General features: G+C 43.4%; 1 protein-coding gene across 2 annotated transcripts; it reads left to right on the forward strand.

The window, feature by feature from the left end:
- Nucleotides 1-14,991: 14,991 nt before the first annotated feature.
- LOC136776753 (transcription factor Sox-21-B-like) lies at nucleotides 14,992-20,564 on the forward strand. 2 transcript variants are annotated; one of them, XM_066732569.1, is made up of 3 exons: nucleotides 14,992-15,582; nucleotides 18,452-19,158; nucleotides 19,270-20,564. In XM_066732569.1, the coding sequence occupies exons 1-3, from the start codon at nucleotides 15,380-15,382 to the stop codon at nucleotides 19,404-19,406; spliced, it is 1,047 nt and encodes a 348-aa protein (XP_066588666.1). In that variant the 5' UTR covers nucleotides 14,992-15,379; the 3' UTR covers nucleotides 19,407-20,564. The 2 variants fall into 2 exon arrangements, with proteins under 2 accessions (XP_066588666.1, XP_066588665.1); XM_066732568.1 differs by having other exon boundaries at nucleotides 18,452-20,564.

A 20,564-nucleotide genomic window follows, 5' to 3' on the forward strand; every position in this document is an offset into this window, starting at 1 on the left:
TAGAATTTATGAATATGAAATGGAAGAAATCAAAGATAAAAATAAAAGAAAAAGAATTCTGTAAAATAAACTCATTTATTACGAATAGATTATAAGAGTTTAAAGTTGTTCAGATACAAATATTTGAACATTTTTCAAGAAACTTAGAAAAACATATAACAATATTGAAAAGAGATGTTCTGGTAAACCTAATATATTCAGCGAAACATTGATGTTTTAATTTTAGCTGACAAAGTAAAAATTTAGCCAAAGATCTTTCTGATGTTAGTTGAAGAAAAAAATAAAATAGTATGCATGTATCTTGAAAGGAGGGTACATAATATTGTTTGAGAGAATGTATTTTAAGCAAAACTTTCTAAATCTGTATCAATAACATTTGCCTATGCTAAATAGCATTGTTATAATTTTACCACTTTGCGAGTATCATAGGAATTCAACTTCAAATTCAAGGAAGCTCCACAGTGACAGGTAAGTGTTAATCTTTATATTCTTTTAATCAAGGTGGTTTAAAGTAGCAGAGAAGTCTGGTTGATCTGAAATAAGTGAGTTATTAATTTGGAAAATTGCTGTCAAGCTCTTGTATAAGGACAGTTGAATAATTATTACAAATTGGAATTTTTTATCAATGTGTAAGACTGAATTCTTTTAGGACTTTTGTCTTTCAACTATTTTTCCTTTATTTCAGAGTAAATAAAAATGAACAATATATCCATTAATTACTATGAGAAATTTCTAAAAGAATATACATTTCATCCATAATATTATCACAAACTTCTTGATTAATATAATTATTAGTTAATACTTCTTTCTATTAAGAATCAACACTAATTTTTATAACATACTGAATTTGAAGAAAATTAGCTACTTTATCCTAAAGAAATATAGTTACAGACAGAAAACTTTTCTTTGACTAAGAATTTTAAAGAACCAAGGCAATAATGGTTAAAAAACAATTAAACCAGTCAAAATGTATATTTCTTGTATTGTAAAATATATTTTCTTAAAAATTGCACAATATCCCAATTATGACTCTGCTGTAAATCAAAAAGTTTCATTTCCACACAAAAACTTGTAATTGCTTTACACAAATTACGAGATGCTGTTCCCATTATAAATTTGTATAATTGCAATGCGTTATTGTCAAAGAATTTTATTCTTCTATCCAAACACACTTTGTAACATGTTACACTCGGGCAAATGAACAATAGAAACAACACACATAACAATGTGTACAAAGAGTGACTAAAAGTTTGTAGAGAAAAATAAAACTTTTGCATTTGCGCAGCTATATATATCTACATATTCCCCACAAGTTTGATATTTATAAACGTCAGGAGGTGGTTGCTCGGTCGGTTTTTACTTGGCTGAAACCTGCACAAAGCCATACTTAACGTCCACTTGTTCGTCCCGCTTGGTCCTTTGTGAATTTCACGTTTCACATATTCAATATAGAGGATAAAAAGTCTAACCAAGCAAGTAAGTAAGAATATCTGACGTGGTTTTTGCAAATAGCACTCGATGGCCAATAACGATTTCTCGAAGGGCCGGATATGATTGTACGGGTAGATGCACGCGAATAAAACTCTGAGAGGACAAACGCGGAAAGTTTTGTGAAAGCTGGAGAGATAATGATACTGCTATATCTCTATACGCGTGTGTGTAAGCAAAAGTTTCCGGATCGGTGTCCAAAGTGGCTGTTTAGCGTGATTCGTTTATGGTGACTGCTGCAGTGAACCGAGTCACGTGGGTGGAGTAGAAGGGGGGAGGGGGATAGAGGAATGAGTTGGCGAAAAGTCGTCCACCGTGTCTAAAAGCTATCATATCCCCTTTACTTTTCTCCCGGCGGCAGGACCGAACGACTGGCAGGCAGGAGCAGGAGGAGAGGAGGATTTTGCCAAGCTCGGCGTCCCCGAACTTCCCGACCACTAATAGCGAGACGCGACGCGTCAGGCGCGTGCAGCCATTTCCTATCCCCCCCCCCTCCTCCCCCTCTCCTAATGTGTATATTATGTCAACAAATAAGTAGTCGCGATAATAAAAGCCAGTACGAACTACCCCGTGTCGCGTAGCGTAGCGTGGCTAATATATGCGCGACTACCTCGACAATATTCTTTGCGTATAATAATGCTTCGTATAAATAATAACCTTTCTCTCTCTCTCTCTCTCTCTCTCTCTCTCTATAAATCTATCTATCTTCATCCTACGAGCACTCGTCGAGTACCGCCCTCTTGTGCCAACTTTTCCCTCTTGATATATTCCTGCCAGATTTCTCTTCTTTCTCCTTTCCATTGTATTTCCTCTATTCCACTCCTTTGCGCATATATATACACGTTCTCTCACAATTTTACAACCACCCTCTCCCCTCTCAGCCGGCGATGACCGGCTTTCCAACGACAGAGACGAAGCATTGAATTCCGCGACGGGGGTTGCTCCAGCACCAGAATTACCAGACTGATATATACATTATATTTGTGTATGTAGAAACTTGTGGCTCCTTGTTACGAGCGGTGATATATTACAGTGACGACGGTACACCTATATAGCGCATGTAACGGGAGTAAGAGAGGAGGGGGGAGGGGGTGAGTGGATTCCATTATAAGTAGCGCGGAAATAGCTATATTGTGGAATCTCTTATACTATCCCCACGTGTATCCGCAAATGTCCGCTCTCCGCGAGTTTTCGTCATTTTTCACGAGCAACTCTTACTCCTCCGTATCGAAACGCGAAATATTCGTACGCGTAGTCGCTGTACAGTGGTACAGTGGCTCTTTGAGCAAACCCTAACAGAATCCAAATACGTTTGAAAATGTCCATTTTCAAGGACAATTAAGTCAAAGGAGTTTCAAGCTCTCTTCCGATCATTCTCGTTGCACCAATAAACAATTAAAAACTTCAAACTTTGTATAACGTTAACGAGAAAGAATGCTATAAAAGACGAGATTTCTTCGGATCATCCTCATAAACAATTAAAAAATTCAAACTTTAAAACGTTGGAAAATGCAGAAAAAATATCATTTTATTCTTCCAAATCAATGCTGTAAAAACAATTAAAAGTGACAAAATTGAAAGGTATAGAATGCGAATGGACGAGCAATGATTGTGAGAAGGAATGATATAAGGCGAGGAGAAGCGTGCATCACGCATATCGTGCTGGTTGAATCGCTGTGTGAGCCGTGCAGCCGGATATGTTACTTTGGCAGAAGTCGACGAGTTAAATCGATTCTGGCTGCGGATCGATGTACATCGATGCCTATCCAGCTCCAGTCTTCTGTGTACTATATATGTATAGTGCCTATAACGCGATGTAACCCGTGTACAATGGGCTAATGACTACCGGAGACAAGGCAAAGGGCTTCCATCTGTTTGGATCGTTGAATCTTCCCATGGCTCAGCCTGCTGCTTAACCTGATCGATTATCAGCCGTATGGACACCCTACTTTCCTATCAGCCACCGTACCGAGGTCGTTCTTTGCTTTTCCCGCTCACTTCCGGTCTCATTCGCCACGTCCGAGGCTCTCGGAGCCCGAAGAGTCGTGTATTATATATATATATATATGTATACCAGAAGCTAGAAGGAGTTCCGGAGATGAGAGAGCGATATTAGAATAATTGCTCGAGGTACCACTTGTGAAATCTCTCTCTCACTCTCTCTTATTAATGTATATATATATATATATATATATATAGGAAGAAGGGACGCAGAAGACAGTGGGCCTCTCGGAGACTCGGACAACGGTGGTCGTAATAAGAATGGATGACTTCCCTCGATTCTTGAATGGTTGACTATTAGCAGCGAACTGTACAAGTGACAATGAGGCCCGACAAACTGATAAATTATACCGGGTGTATCCACGGTGCACCGGCAGCAGGTAAATAGAATTAATCACGCTGTATAGAAGGAAACGCATACATGTACGAAGAGAGCGAGTCAGCCGGCAAGTTCGATCGAAGCTGATTGCTTCTCTCTCTCTCTCTCTCTCTCTCTCTCTCTGCCCCAGCCAATATAACAAGATGACTACACATTTTCACCAATAGCATTCCCATCTCTTTCAATCGCGTTAAATCCTCCAACGAAGGAATACTCGAGCTTTCACTTGGACGCAACGCTTCATTGGCCTTTTCTCCGCTAATTCCCTCTCGTCTCACGACTATTTTAAAACTACGCAGTCGCGCGAGCCTGGAAAATCATACGTTTGTATACACATATATATACGAGTGTATTGGCTGAGTTTTTTTCGCACGCGTTGCAAACGCACGTAAGTATCATATATATATATATATATATATACGTTAGGAGAATTTTGCTGCAAGGCGCATCAATGTCCTTTATCTCCTTTTGTCGTAGCATGAAAAGGGGGAGAGGCGATGCTCTATGAATAGATCGACAGCTTTTAAGGGAAGCTGAATGGGGCTACTCGCTAGAAAACAATTTATTAGCCATTGTTGGAACAATATCAATTTGTTGAGGTGACTCCTGCACCATAGAGCTTTCTTCTATTTTCTCTTCGCTTGCTTCGGATTACTACGGAGGAACGAGGGGAGGTGTGAGAGAGAGAGAGAGAGAGAGAGAGAGAGAGAGAGAGAGAGAATGGAAGAGCATCGACCACGTCGCTACGCCACATCGGTATCGATCACTTTCCCTTCGATTTTACGCGATTAGCTTCGCTTTTCTCTCTCTCTCTCTCTCTCTCTGTTGTGTGATGCTATATAGTATACTCCTATATATATATATATATATATATATATATATATATATATATATACCGCGCATGTATATGTATATAATATTGGTGTAAACACCTCCCTCGTAACAGAAGCTTATTTCGATCCATTATAGGTCAGGCATTGAAATTATCGGAACGGCCAAAGAAAATTCGTTGATCCCGCCTCCGATACGGAAATTAAAGAGAGTCGACTAATTTTTCGCGCTTTATCGAGAAACAAGGTTCGAACCAGAACAGGCGTTCTATACTGAGAAAAAAGCTTCAACTAGTGAACAATTTTTCGTTGGAACAGTGAAGAAAATTCATTGATGAAACGAATAATTCATTACATCGTTGTATGAGTGAATTTTGTTCACCATTCTAAGGAAAAATTGTTCACTGGGGTTGAACATTTTTTTCCGTGTATGCAAAAAAAACGAGAGAGAGAGAGAGAGAGAGAGAGAGAGAGAGAGAGAGAGAGAGAGAGAGAGACTAGCCAGACTAGGAGAGGAAAAAGGGAAGAAGTCCGGGAACGGAACGCCCGCGCTCTGGAGGTAACCGTAATAAGCCTTACGCTTGTGACTTTATATTATATGGATATCGTTGTTTGTTCAGCCGGCGCAGACCGAGGCACGCGGAGCAGAGCAGAGCAGAGGAGCGCGAGGTGACAGCGACCGGAGCCAGAGGAGGCCATCGATGCATTTATGCATGACGAGCGCTCGCGAGATCGAGCAATAATATTTTCCTTCTCCTCGTGCGCTCCGCGCTAATGCCAAAAGGTGCTTTCCCCCTCGCACACACCTACACCCTCGATTCCCTCAACTTTACACCATCGACGAGTTTCCGATGACGCTGGTCGAGGGGCCTATGCTCTCCTTTTATATATATGTATTATGTGTGTATATATATAAAAAGAAACTTACAAAGGCTGCAGCGGGAGAAAGAGAGGAGGAGGGGGTGGGGGAGAGACTAGAGAATTAAAAGTATCGCGAACAAAGCCGCGAGACAAGACACGGGGGCTCATTTGGTGTCTCTTGCTGAATGGCCGTTCATTATAATGCCTCCCGGACTAACAATCGGGTTCATTTTGTCTCTCCTGCTCGTGGCAACAATGGGGTGGGTGGATTCTATCCAAAGGGAGAACAACACCACCATCGTCGTCGTAGCGCCGTTCTTCCTACCACCACCGCGCCCCGCCGTCGTCTACTACCACGGGATCTGCCTGCCCGCCATCTTGACTCCGCGCACTCCGATGTTCTTTTGTCGCCTTATAAAGCAGCCTCAGCCCTCAGCAGCAGCTCGGGCCGTGCCACGCTGGCCAAGAAAAAGAGGGGGGGGGGTGGTACTCGCCTCGATATTCTTCCTATGTATATATATATATATATATATATACTGTGTTAGGAGGGAAAAGAAGAGGAGGAAGCGAGGAGAACCTGCAGTAGCAGAGAAAGAGGTGGAGCTGCCGAGGGAGAAGGTGAAGCCAGAGGAGAAAATAATCGAGAAAAGAAACAAGGGGTGAGAGCTCGTCGTCGAGGACATCAAAGAAAGCCAGCGCGAGCAGGATAGCTCCTTCGACGCCACGCTTTCTCCGGAGAACGAAGAACCTCCTCCCGAACTTTCTTCCTCTTTCTTGCCGTTCTCGTGGGTCCCTCTCGATTTTTATGCCGAGAAAAAACACGATAGACTGAGAATGCGATCGCACAGGACCAAAGAGCAACATCGAAAAAGCACCCTCCTGCATCCCTTGCAAGATGGCCCAAGTACTCCTTCAGGACTCACGGAAATATTCGCAAACTTGGTCTCTTCCACACTTTTGGACCCACGAGTTTCTATGCTTTTCGTCCAGCGTTAGCCTCTTCATCCCCAACATCCTTCTTCCTCCATGTGTATGGAGATGTAACAATAATGTAAGTGCGTTCTCTGGATGTTTCTTCTCAGAAGGAAAATGCTCTTCGGCAGAACTCTTCGATTCGAGGTAATATCGCTGTATTTAGAATTATTAATACAACCTCCTGTTATTTTGTCGTGATTTACAGGCAAACGAGGTATATCTTGATTGTTCATCATCCTAAAAACTGAGTCTCATGGTACAGTTGGAGTGGAAGAGCGTAAGAGCGTCCGCAAGCAGCAGCGTATATTCATTGGAGCATGCGAGAATTTATATCGACGAGTTTTTCTACATCTGGACGCAGCCGAGCACGTTCGCCATTTTTCTTCCTTTTCTCTCCGGAGATTGTTCAATGGAGCGACAATGCACGACGGTCGCCGGTGGTCAATTTGTTTGAATGGACAATAACAGCCTGACGACACAATGGCTACGTTAGCTGTCAGGGACATAAATCAATTTCGGCAAGATGTCCATAAAGGCAACCCCCTCCCATCCTCTCTTTCACAGTTGCAACGAGATTGCACTCCTCACAGCCCAGTTTCTACACGCAAACACAAATCAACAAAAACTCTGTGCTCGTCGTTTTCTCTTTTCCCAAATATCTTTCTTATCGTTGTTCACTGCTATTGTCCTTCCTTTTATAATTTCAACCCTCGAAAGCCAACAAGTATATTTACGTTACGACAGCTAATGGAAAGAAATTCGGTGCTTTCATGTGAGAAATTCAACGTTTCCTGTGTATCTATTGTATACATTGTACCGTTGTTCATCATAGATGCTCAAAATAAGGTTTTTTGCGATGCGCGTTCTTGCGTGGTGCGGCCATCTCGCAATAAAAACCAGAAGTCTACGTACCCAAGGTACGTGGGTACTGATCGATAAACTGACTCGCGTATATGCAAGAAGAGGAATTTATTTTGTCTCTCTGTTACAGATGATAATTATCTTTTGGTTGCTGAATAAATTGTATTCGATGAGAAGAGTGCTAAAAGACACAGCGATCGAGTATAAGATTTACCAATCTGCACTGTACGAGCAGGAGAAAAATTGTTCGTCCTCTCGATGACCTTCGGGGAACCACTAGCACCACCCCAGTATATAGCAACTGTCGGTAATCACCAGTGGCGTTGGTAAGGTTGCTCTCTACCTCTCTACTTTTTCCTTCCAAACACTGTCGATACTTTAACTTTGGTCGTTGATATTGCAGAAGGCAGCAGGTGTGTTTTTGCACGAGAGAGAATCTCGTCGAGTGGGCGAATTTGAAGACCCTTTTCCTCGCACGACCCTACTGGACCATACGTACTCGAGAAACTCCAAAGAGAGAGCTTACCCTCTCATCCCGGTGTGTTTTGAAAGGAGAAATAGCTGGCCAGTTGGCCTCGATACAATGGATGAAAACAGGATTTAAGGATCGAGATAAATACAGCCTCTTGGAATATCCGAATTGGATGTTATTAGCTGCAAAACTACATCCTACGCTATACCTTGCTATATAGAAAAGCTGTTATATAAAAGCCAGTCTCTTTCACATCGGTGTAATCTCTTGGATTACTCGTTCTTTGGAAAAATAGCGTGACCCCCGATGCTCTGCGTCAAAGGACTCAACTATCTATATCTATATAGGTGCACGCTGTGTATATAGCATGGTTGGTAATGCTGAAACGTCTCACTGCGGCAACAGATGATATAATGATAGCAGCACTAATGCTCTCGTGTGATATCTACCGATTTCCCTCATTTCCGTCAAAGGGCAAATTTACGCGTTATACCAGTCTCACTTTATCCATCACCATCGTGATATCTGTCATAATAATACCCCTTGCTCTTGGTCCTTCACGATAATGAGAAGCTTGTTATAAAGTCTTGCGGCAAGAGGGTCCTCTTCCTATGAGAAAGCGATCTTTTATTATAATAAAATTTATCAAGTCTTCTTTGGAAGCTCTGCGAGGATAATGAAGACTCAGCTCTCTCTCTCTCTCTCTCTCTCTCTCTCTCTCTCTCTCTCTCTCTCTCTCTCTCTCTCTCTCGCTCTCGCTCTCTCATTTCGATCCAATCGTTATTACCACGGTATAACGTAATAAAGGGGCTCAATTGGTTTTTATTAAAAGTCCCCCTACTTTTTATTTTACTCGGTATAATTGAGAAGAAATGTATATTCGTGACTATGAGAAAAAGCCAATGTGCGATTCATCGAAAACAGATTGACTTTACTGACCAAATAATCCTCTCTTTTTTCAATACCAGTGCAGAATATAATTGGATAATCCTGGATTTTTAGGAGAAAGTGGATTCTAGTCTCTCGATGTACCTAATACAATAATATTAAAGTGTCTCTCGAGGGAAAGAAAGTTCTTCCAATATCATCGGCGGCTTACTTCGATGCAATGCATAAGAACGCGTTTTTAAGAAAGAATGAAAGCTGCGGGATTGGAAGTCTGCTTGGCCAAGGAATATTTGCCGAGTTTGCAGGTATAAAGGCAGCAAGATTGTGGATTCCAAGAGTAAACGAGTATACGTGTGTGCATAAGATAATACCTAAAGAACCAATATATATATATATATATAGCGCGGATAAAGCTTTTACGTGCGAGCTTTCAGTCGATAATTGCTCAACGTTGCGTCAAGTGATTTTTCTCTTTATTCATAAATTTTTATGCATTCTATTATAATCGAGCAGTTTGGATTCCGTGAAACCACGAATGGACGGGTCTCTTTTCTGCGCTATAACACACAGTGACTTTTTCCAAATAAATCCATTTGAAAAGGAAAAAAGATATTTCATCGGTCGAACGTGTAACGTTGTTAGGCCAATTGTTTACTTTCGATATGGACCAGACGTTATCGAGGATCCCCCCTCCTTCTCTTCGTTTACGCTCGATTCAGAATATCTCGCGCGTCTTCTCCACCAATCAGTGGCTCAGACTTGCTCGCTAAAAGCACCTCAAACGTCCTTTTCACGAGTTTTCCGAAACGTTCGATTATAATTTATATAATGCTGCTCTCTTGAGAGTCTTTTCAAGGTATTATCGTGGAGAAAGGCAAGATGTTTGATCTTTTATCTTTTAAAGGAAAGAGAGTGAGAGAGTGGACAGTAACGATAACGCTTCACTTATCGACGCTTCCGCAAATCGATTACGTAAGACGGAGAGCAGAACGAGGAGCCGAATCAGTACGTGAAATCCTAACTCGTCAAAGTGCGAGTGTGTGTACCAGTATATATATATATATAGACGCGTCGAACTAGAGATTCAATGCATACACGAGCTGCGAATGCTTAACGATCCTGTCACGATCCTTAAACATCTTCCTGCATATTCATTCGCTCGCTAGAGTCCTTCGTTCGTCTTCACGGTCTACTCCACCCGTACTGTGAAATTTGAAAATATTATTCGTGATATTCAGCACAATGGTGCATGGTTGTTTGGATCGTCTCATCGTTGATACAAAGGCTTTGCGAACCTTGGATATATTTAAATAATATTTTGACTTGTCGAGATTTGACTCTTTGGTGACTAATATAAACAATAGAGTTTGCTTTCACCGAGCATTGAAAGTCTCTTCGAAATAGAGTTAGTGTCAGTGTTTTAGCGATGGAAACAGTCGAAGCTCGACTCTACAGAATTTTATTGATAGTGCCTATGAACTTTGACCCCTCTAACCCGATTTTATTCCCTCGGTGCAAACATGATCATTGACTGGAATAAACGTAAATATAGAAAACAATATTCGATAGATACCAACGCTGTTTTCAACGTATCGATTCACTCGTGCACAATTTTATTAAAATTGTCTCTAAAAAATAGAAACTGGAGTATACATAGGAGATTTTTGAAATTCTGGAGTTTGGCGCTATTTTGAGGCGTTGTTTCTTAAAGAGACGTCCAACTTTCATAGAAGAACGTACAATCCTGCTCGTAATATGACCTTGAAACACTATGAGAAGGTCATCTTGATTTAATTCATAAAAAAAACCGTATTCTTCTTTTCGTACTCCCCCAGTTTATCCAAGAGCTTTCCAAAACACTCTATTGATGAAAAATCTCAGCAATTCGCCAGATATTTCCACGTGAAATGTTTTGCGAAACTAGACAAATGACAATTCACTCAGTGCAACCAATAAAAATATACCAAACTAAAAACATGCAACTATATTCTGGTGTACATATATAAGACAAGAACAACCGCGAACAAAACAATAAATAAACTCCCAAATATCAGTCTCTTAAGAGTTTCACCTAAAAATTCCTTTATTCTCCGTTTATTGGTCGCTCCCCATGACGATTCCTATATATTATAGCCATATATACTAGAATAGTATATATATACAAGAAGGGTGGAAAGGACAGCAGGTTGATTCAGCGCTGGTTGGAATAGAAGCTGCGCGAAGGAAACTGAAAGGCAGGATGGAGAGTGGGTTCTCCGATATTGGTGCTTGTACACCCGAGGCGAGACTGGTGTGCGAAGCTCATATCGGCCGGGACATAATGTCTCTCCTAATTTCGATCGACACTCGACCTTTGTCCTCCGCTGCTCGCTTCATCCGAGTCGCGTGCGAGCCGAGCTTGAAAGCCCCAAAGAGCCTCTTTTTCCGAAAGGTCGCGCGCGCGAAATTGGCCTCCGGGATGTAAAATATCGGCCCCGTGGCAGAAGAAGAGACTCGGCCGATGAGTTATCCATTGCTCGCAATTAGCGTCGATTCAGGCGGCGCACGCTTTGCTCGTCATCGCGATAACTCGCCGTCTTCGACCGGTAACTCTCGATAATTATTTCCCGATTATGATTGATATCCCTCTGCTTCGCACTCGAGCAGCCGGTTATCTATCACGGGTCAAGAGCAGCGCACAATGCACTTGGATTTCTAACCTTATAAATCTGGTGCGGATCCACACCTTGACGTGATTCCGTCATTGTCATCGATTCCAAGAAGGTTCTCACTGGCTATTGTACCTCTGCCATATCTCGCAATCTACGATATTTAACGGTGTGGTCGTCTGGGGAGAAGGGCGAGTGGGATAGGTATATATATATATATATATGTATGTATGTGCATGCGTGCCTCTCCGCGTCTCGAGATTTACCCTGGAGGATATATTCTTGCAATGCTGAAAAATGGAGAGGAGTTGTGCGAGCAAATGCCAGCGCACTGGGAATCTTCGTCTGATCTCTGCTGGAGGAGCAGGAGGAACGTATATGTATATATATATATATATATATGGTATTGTATAATCTGTTGTAGAATTCTGTATATATATATAAACTTGTAAAAACTGCACTCTTTAAAACAACACGAAGCATGGATTTAAAAAACATTTTTCTTTAACTGTAAGTAAATACTATAAAAAATATTAGTTTTTTTTTGCACTATGTCTTTCAAAAGCCCCTCTGTATATTTGCGATCAAAGAAATCTGACAAAATTGATATTTGTTCCAGGTACGTAAATAAACATTTTTATTAATGATATGAATGTATTTTGATTCGTTTTAAATGGCACACCCTGTACACCCATACACCAAATATTGTAATTCTGAAATATTTCTCTCAGCACCTTTACGAAGCTCCTCACTATATATTTAAAATCCAAAGCCTATAGAACAAAAATTTATATTTATTCTAATCAAATAAATAAAATTATTTTTGCATTTCGATGTAGTTTGAGTCGTTTTAAGCGATACACCCTGTAGACGTAGAAGAGTGAGTGAGAGAGATAGGAGTGTGCGAGCGTTACGCTTGTGAAATATTCGAGTCACACGAGAACCCCCGGCGTCCAGCCCTCCCTAGCTGCGATGTATTCATCGTATGTAACCCGAACGGTACTCCATAAAACGCTACCCTCCCCCGATTTTGTTCGTGCGAATAACTTATTGTAGCCCGCTCTATTTTGATACGTCGACGTCGCGCGCCCGACTGGCCGCCGCACGCTGAATACCGAAATACCCTGCTCGACCAAACAAAGTGGAATTCGATTTTCCTCTGCTGGAAGAACTCTCTCTCTCCCTCTCTCTCATTGACACTATATATATATATATATATATATGCCTAGACAGACAATGAGTCTCGTTTACGAGAAACATTTTCCCCACCACCACCCCTCCCCCTCTTCACTCTCACTCGATTCTCAAAATATACACACTTTGGCTCACTCATCCCCACCCTTCGCGCCTCACACGGATCGTCCTTGGATTTTCGCGAAACGTCCTTGAATTATCGCCTCATTAATCGCTTCAACATCCACACGAGGATACTAGATACATATATATACCATATAAACGCAAAGTGATAGTGACCGTTGAAGCCAAGGCTTTCGAGAGTTTCGATTTAGGAATATGAAAACTGCGAGGGAAAGAGAGAGAGTTGACTGTCTATGCGATTAACCGAAACAACTGAAGCAACAATGCAGTAATCAAGGGGCTTTTCGACGAGACCAGGCATCATGGGCCATCGTTGTTGCCACTTCAGCAATCGCAACGATGATGCCTTTCGCATTGTCCCGCTCCTATTGTCTTTTCACAACTCCCATATCCGTTTTCATCCCCCCGCCCCCCTCCCCGTGAAACTTCACCGTATCTACGCACGGCCATATGTACGTGTAACGGTCTTTTCGCAGAATTTTTAAAGGATCCGGAGCAAAAATTGAAGCACGCGACTCAAGGATAATAGATTAGGGATTAGGGATTCCCTGAGATCTAGAAGGAGAAGAGACTGTGTGCTGGATTGTTTGATTGATGAGCGAGCATTCAGCGGCGTAGCTAGTAATGTTCGAGCAGGTCTGGATTCAAGTTAGACTACGCCATTTACGAATTGGGCTGCTGCACACCCTCTTTTGGAGCACCCTGCTCGATGAATGGTATAATCAGTGGTCGCGTGGCGCCCTATCGGCCTGTGTTGCGAGAAAGGGAGAAACTCCCATCAAGGAAAAGAGTACAATCTGTGTGTGTATGTGTGTGTATGCCGTTCACGCCTCCACTATCATCGGAATCCTTCGGATCGAGTGACCGTAAAATCTCTCCCTCTCTCTCTATTCATATATAAGAACCCCTATACAGTCAATCTTCTCCTTCTTCATCTTCTTTGCACAAAGATAGATAAACTTTCATAAATCGTATTAACACCATTCTTGATCAATATCAGATTTTATCGACTGCTACAGAGCGTTCGAGTAGCTAATTGAACTGCCAGTACAGCAAAACGATACAGGGCGCCACTGAAAAGAATCCAATCTCTCTCTCTCTCTCTCTCTCTCTCTCTCCTGCTCCCTATTTTCTCGTCAAACGATAAGAATCTCTTGTTCGAACCCTATAAATAATACACCGTGGAACGTGTCTCACTAGAGTGACAAAAAGATACGCTTCGCTATTGTAAACTATTGGATGATATATAATATATATATGTATATGTAGAAGTTGATAGTGTCCGAAGTATGCGAAAGTTTGATGAATAAAAAAGAAACAATCGGACTTTATCGAAAATCGATAGGTTTGAGAAAAGTTTGTCGTTGGAGGAATTTTTTGCAGATTTAACGCGACTAGTGGAATAATAGAGTAGGACGAGGGGGGAGGGGGGAGAGAGGTTTTTATGGCAGATGGTAAGAGGAACCACGACGACAATCAACAGACAGCCCCCTTGTCTCGTTTTATACCTTTTCTCTTTATCTTCTTATCATCCGAGACGTCTTCACTCTTGTACACCGTTTCAACGCTTCGAGCAGAACCCTGCCACGACTGCGATAACATTTATTACGAGCCCTCTGTGTCCTCTCCTATATATATATATATATATATCTCTAAGAACGAACAAAGGCAGAAAAAAGTACAGTTCGAAACTCCGTAGAGAGAAAAAGAAAGGGAGAGGGGGAGGGGGAGAAAATAATAAGAAAAAAAAGGCTTTTAAATTGTGCGAAATGGCAAAAGCGATTTGTTTCATGAAGGGTGTAAAGTTTGACCGAAAGGTCAGAGAAGAGAGAGGGAATAGAGTAGTATACGATTATCCGCGGGAGGAAGCGTGTGCGCGTGTTGGTATGTGCGAGAGCGAAAAGGGGAGAAGGAGACGGCTACACAACGCGTAAACGCGTGTATATGTGTGCGTGCGTAGAGAAGGAGGCAAGGTGGTGGGAGGGAAGGTGGGATGAGGAAGGAAAGAAGAAAGGAAGCGGAAGATTGGCGCCGAAGAAGAAGGGAGAAGAAGGCAGTCCACCTGTTGCACGCGCTATATCCTCGATCCGCCATGTCTGCCAAGGGGCCAATCGTGGCTGAGCATTAGCCAGACGGTGTAGAGGGAGTGGAAGAATCCTCCTGGTTGGCCCTCCACTGGCTCCCCCGCGTCCCACGGGAGTTCGGGGGCAGTTTCGAAGTGTTACCGTCGCTGTCGCTGTTCCTGCTCATGCTCGTCTGCCTCCAGCCTCCTCTGCTCCTGCCAACCCCCAGACCCCAGTTTCCCGCTCGTCCTCCAACACTCACTCTTCGCCAAGATCCTCCAGTTTACACAGTGAACGCTCCAACTGAACAGTCTGAGCACGTCTCGATATCTGCCAACTGACACGCGACCATTCGTCCCGTTGCAATACCTCCTATACACGCTCACCCCTCGTGTATATACACATCTATATATACGTATGAACCGTACAGCGAGACATTAATTTCACACAGAGACACCATCTCTCGAATCATCATCCCTAATATCTCTTCCAAGGACGAACATACGCGATCGAGAATGTGCGAGGATCTTCGTTGATCGATCAAAGTGGAGAACATACCGGGATTACAGTGGCGCAGCTCTAGCAGGCCATCGAACATGTCGTCCAAGACACTCCACAACGAGCACATTAAACGACCCATGAACGCTTTTATGGTGTGGTCGCGTGGACAGCGACGAAAAATGGCACAGGAGAACCCAAAGATGCACAATTCGGAAATTTCCAAGAGGCTCGGTGCCGAGTGGAAATTGTTGAGCGAGAGTGAGAAACGACCGTTCATCGACGAGGCTAAGAGATTAAGGTACGGTGTGCTTTTCATCAAATATCGCCGGTTTATCCTAGTCTTATTACAGTCTCTGCTGCGAAAATAATATACGGAATATTATGTACAGGCTTTTCTAGCGAGAAAAAATTTCGAGAACGCGATACAACGCTTATCATTTCAAAGTGTTTGCAGAGAGTTTCTTATCGAGATAAGAAATCCTTTTTTTGTCGTGGAAAATAATCGTGGTTCACCCTTTTTGGGAGATAAGCTCCCGGAGGGTGTACATATATGTCGTGTTGGGAATTGTCGTTGATCGATCAGAGATTTTCTTTTTTCATCGTCGAAACCTAATTGCTCTCTTTCGTTGGGAATAATTGATGCAGAAATGTGCACGTGTGTATGTGTGTGTGTGTGTGTGTGTGTACGTGTATCGTGTGTGCGCGTATACAAGGATCAGGGATGAAACTCAAAGAGCGCGTTTCATTCGTAGGCATATATACTTGGTAATGCGATACATTGTTGTTAGAGGTAAGGGCGTGCTGCGTTAAGCATAGGGGAGGGAAAGTACAAATGGGGTGATATTTGTAGGGGGCGAACCATCTCTTTATTAACGGCTTAGCGAATATTTAATCGCTGTTATGAGTTTATTTAGCCCACCGTTCGATATACACACGGTTTCAATACATTGGAAGATTCAATTATCTTCTCTCTCTCTCTCTCTCTCTCTCTCTCTCTCTCTCTCTCTCTCTAGGTTTATCCAAGTGCCATTGAAAATTAATGCCGGTAAATGGAAATCTTCCGATAAACTTTGAAACGTCGAGACGGGGGTGAAAGGTGAGAGGGTCCATGAGTGGAAATTGATAATAGAAGCGATGATACTCTTTTATGGCGATCAACTTGATAAAATAAATAATGGAATAATATATTCTCGTCTCTTATAGTTTTCTCGCCCCTCGTCTTCCTTATACACACACACACACATATATATAACTCTTTATTTTCCGATTTCTCTTTCTTCTTCCAAGAAGGAGAGAGAGAGAGAAAGTAGCTTGTGTGGAAAAAGCATAAAGTTGGGAGAGAATGGTGCAAGTATAAAAGTTTAGGGTGGAAAATTCTGGCTACGCGTTTATGGGTGCGAGTAGGACGTAGCTCGCGCGACGAGTGCGGAATAAAGGGATAGAGAGAGAGAGAGAGAGGCGAAACTGGCGATTCTAGCGAAAGTAGGAGGATAGAGAGGTGTAGAGATAAAGTCTTTCTAGTGGAGAGTCAGTTCTGGTAGGATCGGGCTCTTTTGGAGCCACGCCGTCACTGGTCCAACATAATCTGTCCGTTCGTTCACGGCGACTGACAATGTGGCCCCCGAGATAACAAATAAAGCCCCATTGTCGCAATTGTGTGGATTTAAAAGGATTTGCGCGCCACCGCCGCGTCCACCCCTCACCGTCCTCTTACAGCGCGCCTGCTCCCCCCACCCCCCTCTCCTACTTCTCCACTGGGACTCGTTCAGCCAGCTCCTTCTCTCCCTCTCTTTCTCTCTCTCTTTATCACCCTCCTCTCCCTCCAGTCCCTCTTCTCTCGCAAAATATATCCCCGCTAAACCACCAATCGCAATCTCTTACAGATTCTCCACCATCTTTACCAATTTCATTTTATACTGTACATAGTAAACAGCTATATTTTGTTTTTTCCTATGAAAATTAAGGATGTTGAAGATATCTGCTCGGTACCACCTGCATTGGCGAAAGAATCGTTCGTTCTTAAAGTTCCAACCGAGTTTTCATCCCGTACAAAATAATTATTATAATTAAAGGTAAATGGTGAAAAGAATGAAATATATACATCCTCCACCACCCTTATCAGCCATATAATATAAAACTATATTTTGTTCGTTCCTACGAAAATTAAGGATTCTCCAATATCCACTCGATGACCACCCGCACCTGTACAAGAAGCGTCCGTCCTCAAAGGACCAACCAAGTTTTCACCTCGCGCGGAATAATTACAGACGCGAAGATGGGGGATGGAAAGGGTGAAATATCTTGAGAAAAGCAAGGGAGTACAATCGTAACTAATTGTTATTGTTCGTGGTTGGAACGGTAGCGTCATCGGCAGAGCGGAGAGCGAAGCTTATGTCGCATCGAATGATATAACGCGTTGTTTATCGCTGGTTCGTTCGTCCCCAGCAGCCAGCGGGCAAGGGGTGGGGGGACTGCTCGCCAATTGTAAAGATTACGCTCGATGTTTATGCATTTATGCTGAATTATTGTCGGCGAAGCTTTACCGATGTTTATGCTGATTTACGCTTTGTGCTATCTGCCGGGACACATTGTCCCAGGAATTATTATTCCGCGTGCTACCTACATCACCGAGCGCGCACCTCCTCTCAAAACAGTTTTCATTCGACTCCAATGCCTAATTTACCTTTTCTCCTATAGTTTATTACCAGCTTTATCTCTCTATTCGCGCGCGCGAGCACTTCAATCTGAAGAACCACGCACACACACACACACTTTTCTTTATCTCCGCGAGAAAATACATAAATAAGAACTGCGTTTGTGCGCCCGTGCCGCTTGGGTACATAATAGGGTATTATGTGAAAGAGATAGCGCGCGCGAGCTGTGCCCCTACGGGCCTGCTCTAACCTTCCCCCCCCCCCCCCACACTCTCTCTCTCTCTCTCTCTTTCCCCTTTGGCCAAAGGCTGTGTGTACAAGATATTTACCACAAATACCCATGGTTCCTCGCCCGTATCGTACCGGGCCGCAACCTGATAATGCGTCCCTCCTCTTCAAGGATAACAGAGCGAAGAGTAAAGTTTCGTATATATACTATACTATATACAATATATATATAAGCTGTCTTCTCATCTTTCTCAAACTATCTCTGTGGTTTTTTCTCCATTACAGAGCTCTACACATGAAGGAACACCCGGATTACAAATATCGACCACGCAGGAAGCCAAAGTCTCTGGTTAAGAAGGAGAACAAATTTGGTTTCTCGATTTCGCCATTGATGTCTCCCGGGGAGACCCTTGGCACCATTTCCCGCGGCCTCTTGCCACCAATGGCGCCACCCACGCATCATCCCCTCATGAGCCACGAGGACCTGAAGATACCACGATTCTTCCCACCGTTCCCGTATCCTCTTTATCCCATACAACACAAACTCGGAGACGATTTGAACGGTGGAAAACTCGCGGCTGACCTCGCCTTTCAAGCCCTCTACGGTGGTAGCACCTTCTACTCGAGTCATCATCATCAAACGGTCTCCTGGTCGGGTTTACCAGCAGCGGCGGCGGCAGCAGCGGCGGCGGCCGCGTGTCTTCAGCCCAACTGTGGATGCCCGAGTCCTCCGAAGGACCTGAAGAGGTCGTACCTACCCGCGAAGCTGGAGGACCGAGCGTTCTCCAGTCCAGTGAACTCCGTGAAACCGGAAGACGACAGCTGCTTTCACATGGACAGAGACTCCAGCAGGGAAGACTCGAGATTCAAGAAACACGAGGAGGACACCTTCTCTTCCGGTATGGATCGCTACCGAGAGGACAGGTCCCAGGATCGTCTGGACCGTTTCTCCTCATCCTCCTCGTCATCCCCGACGGAGAGTCCCGATAAATTCTCCCCACGGACGAATCCCTTAACGATGACCCCGGTACCAAGAGCGTCCACGCCTCCTGCGTCCTCCACCCTCGCACAGTCGGTCGCTACGTCCAATTCTACCGACAAAGCCACCACCATAACCACAGCAACGACAACGATCTCGTCAAACACCAGTCAAAGCAGCACAAAGGAGAGTCCCTTTTCGGTCCAGAATTTAACATCCCCGACGTTCAATGGCGGCGCGCAGCGTGGTCACGTCATATGAAGACCGCTTCCGGTTCTTCCGGACCTCAACTTCCGGGGGAGCCTCGTACCTACCGGTTGGCCCACCACGGATTGGTGGAGAGTGCCATCGATGCTATCGCCCATACCTCGGGTCACGGTGACGGATGTAAACTCGAGCATCGCCAAGGAGCAACCCGTCGTCGAGGACCAGCACAAGAGTTCGTTGGTGATGGCCAGCTCGCCCAGAACCGGACTCCACATTGCCACTGGATGAAGCCCGGATATTGATCGAAGTCGGTGCATCATCGGTGCGGAAAGCTCCAACGACCCTGCCGAAGAGACGCGGTGCTCGTCGATAGAAGTTTTTCTATATAGAACGTGTAACGTTCCACCGCGAGGACGAACAAAAATCTATCATTATTATTATTATTATTATCATATAGGCGAAAGGCTCGCGCGACTACGACAGTTGGCAAAGTCCAATCGATAACTCGCCACATTCGAAATCCCACAAAGAGAGACGAACAGCGGAGGACTCCCTTCGACAGGCATAACGCCGCTAGAGGAGAGTCCAATTTTGATGAGATAACCAACCCTCTCGTCCTGGCACATATTACTGCTGTACGAGAGAAAGAGAGAAAGGGGAGAAGGATAGGAGGAGTCAAACAGACAGAGGGAGGGAGGCAGAGAGAGAGAGAGAGAGAGATGGACAAAAAAAGCCTCTTTCAGTAGAGGCAAATCTCTTCTTTGGGATGCGTTCGTGCGAAATAAGCCAAACGTTTTGAATGCTAACGTAGATGCGACAGCGAACCCGACGTATGTGGTATCCACAAACTCACGGTGATTTTCTCGCGGCAACGCATTCGCCGAGTGAAATTTTTCTAACAAGGAACTCGTTTCTTCCGCAATTTTAACCTTTCTTCCTTCTCGTAAATGTTCCATTATTGTAATATTAGGCCAGTTTTGTTTTTATATTATACCTCTATTTCTACATTATCGTTGATTTTTCTTCCACGTTAGACAATGTTATATAAATGGTGTAGTGATTTATATATAGTATATATACATATATATATATATACCCATGTACATTTCAATTCTCGCTGAAAAGAATTCGTCGATTGTGAAATTTATGTCGAAGGAGACGAGGAGAAACGTGCAGGAATTCCGAAGCTGGATTATTCTAATTGTAAATAAA

Source organism: Prorops nasuta, unplaced genomic scaffold (assembly GCF_024137725.1).
Source record: "Prorops nasuta isolate Cenicafe-Biocafe unplaced genomic scaffold, Cenicafe_Pnas_1.2 PNAS00010, whole genome shotgun sequence".
Lineage (NCBI taxonomy): Eukaryota > Metazoa > Arthropoda > Insecta > Hymenoptera > Bethylidae > Prorops > Prorops nasuta.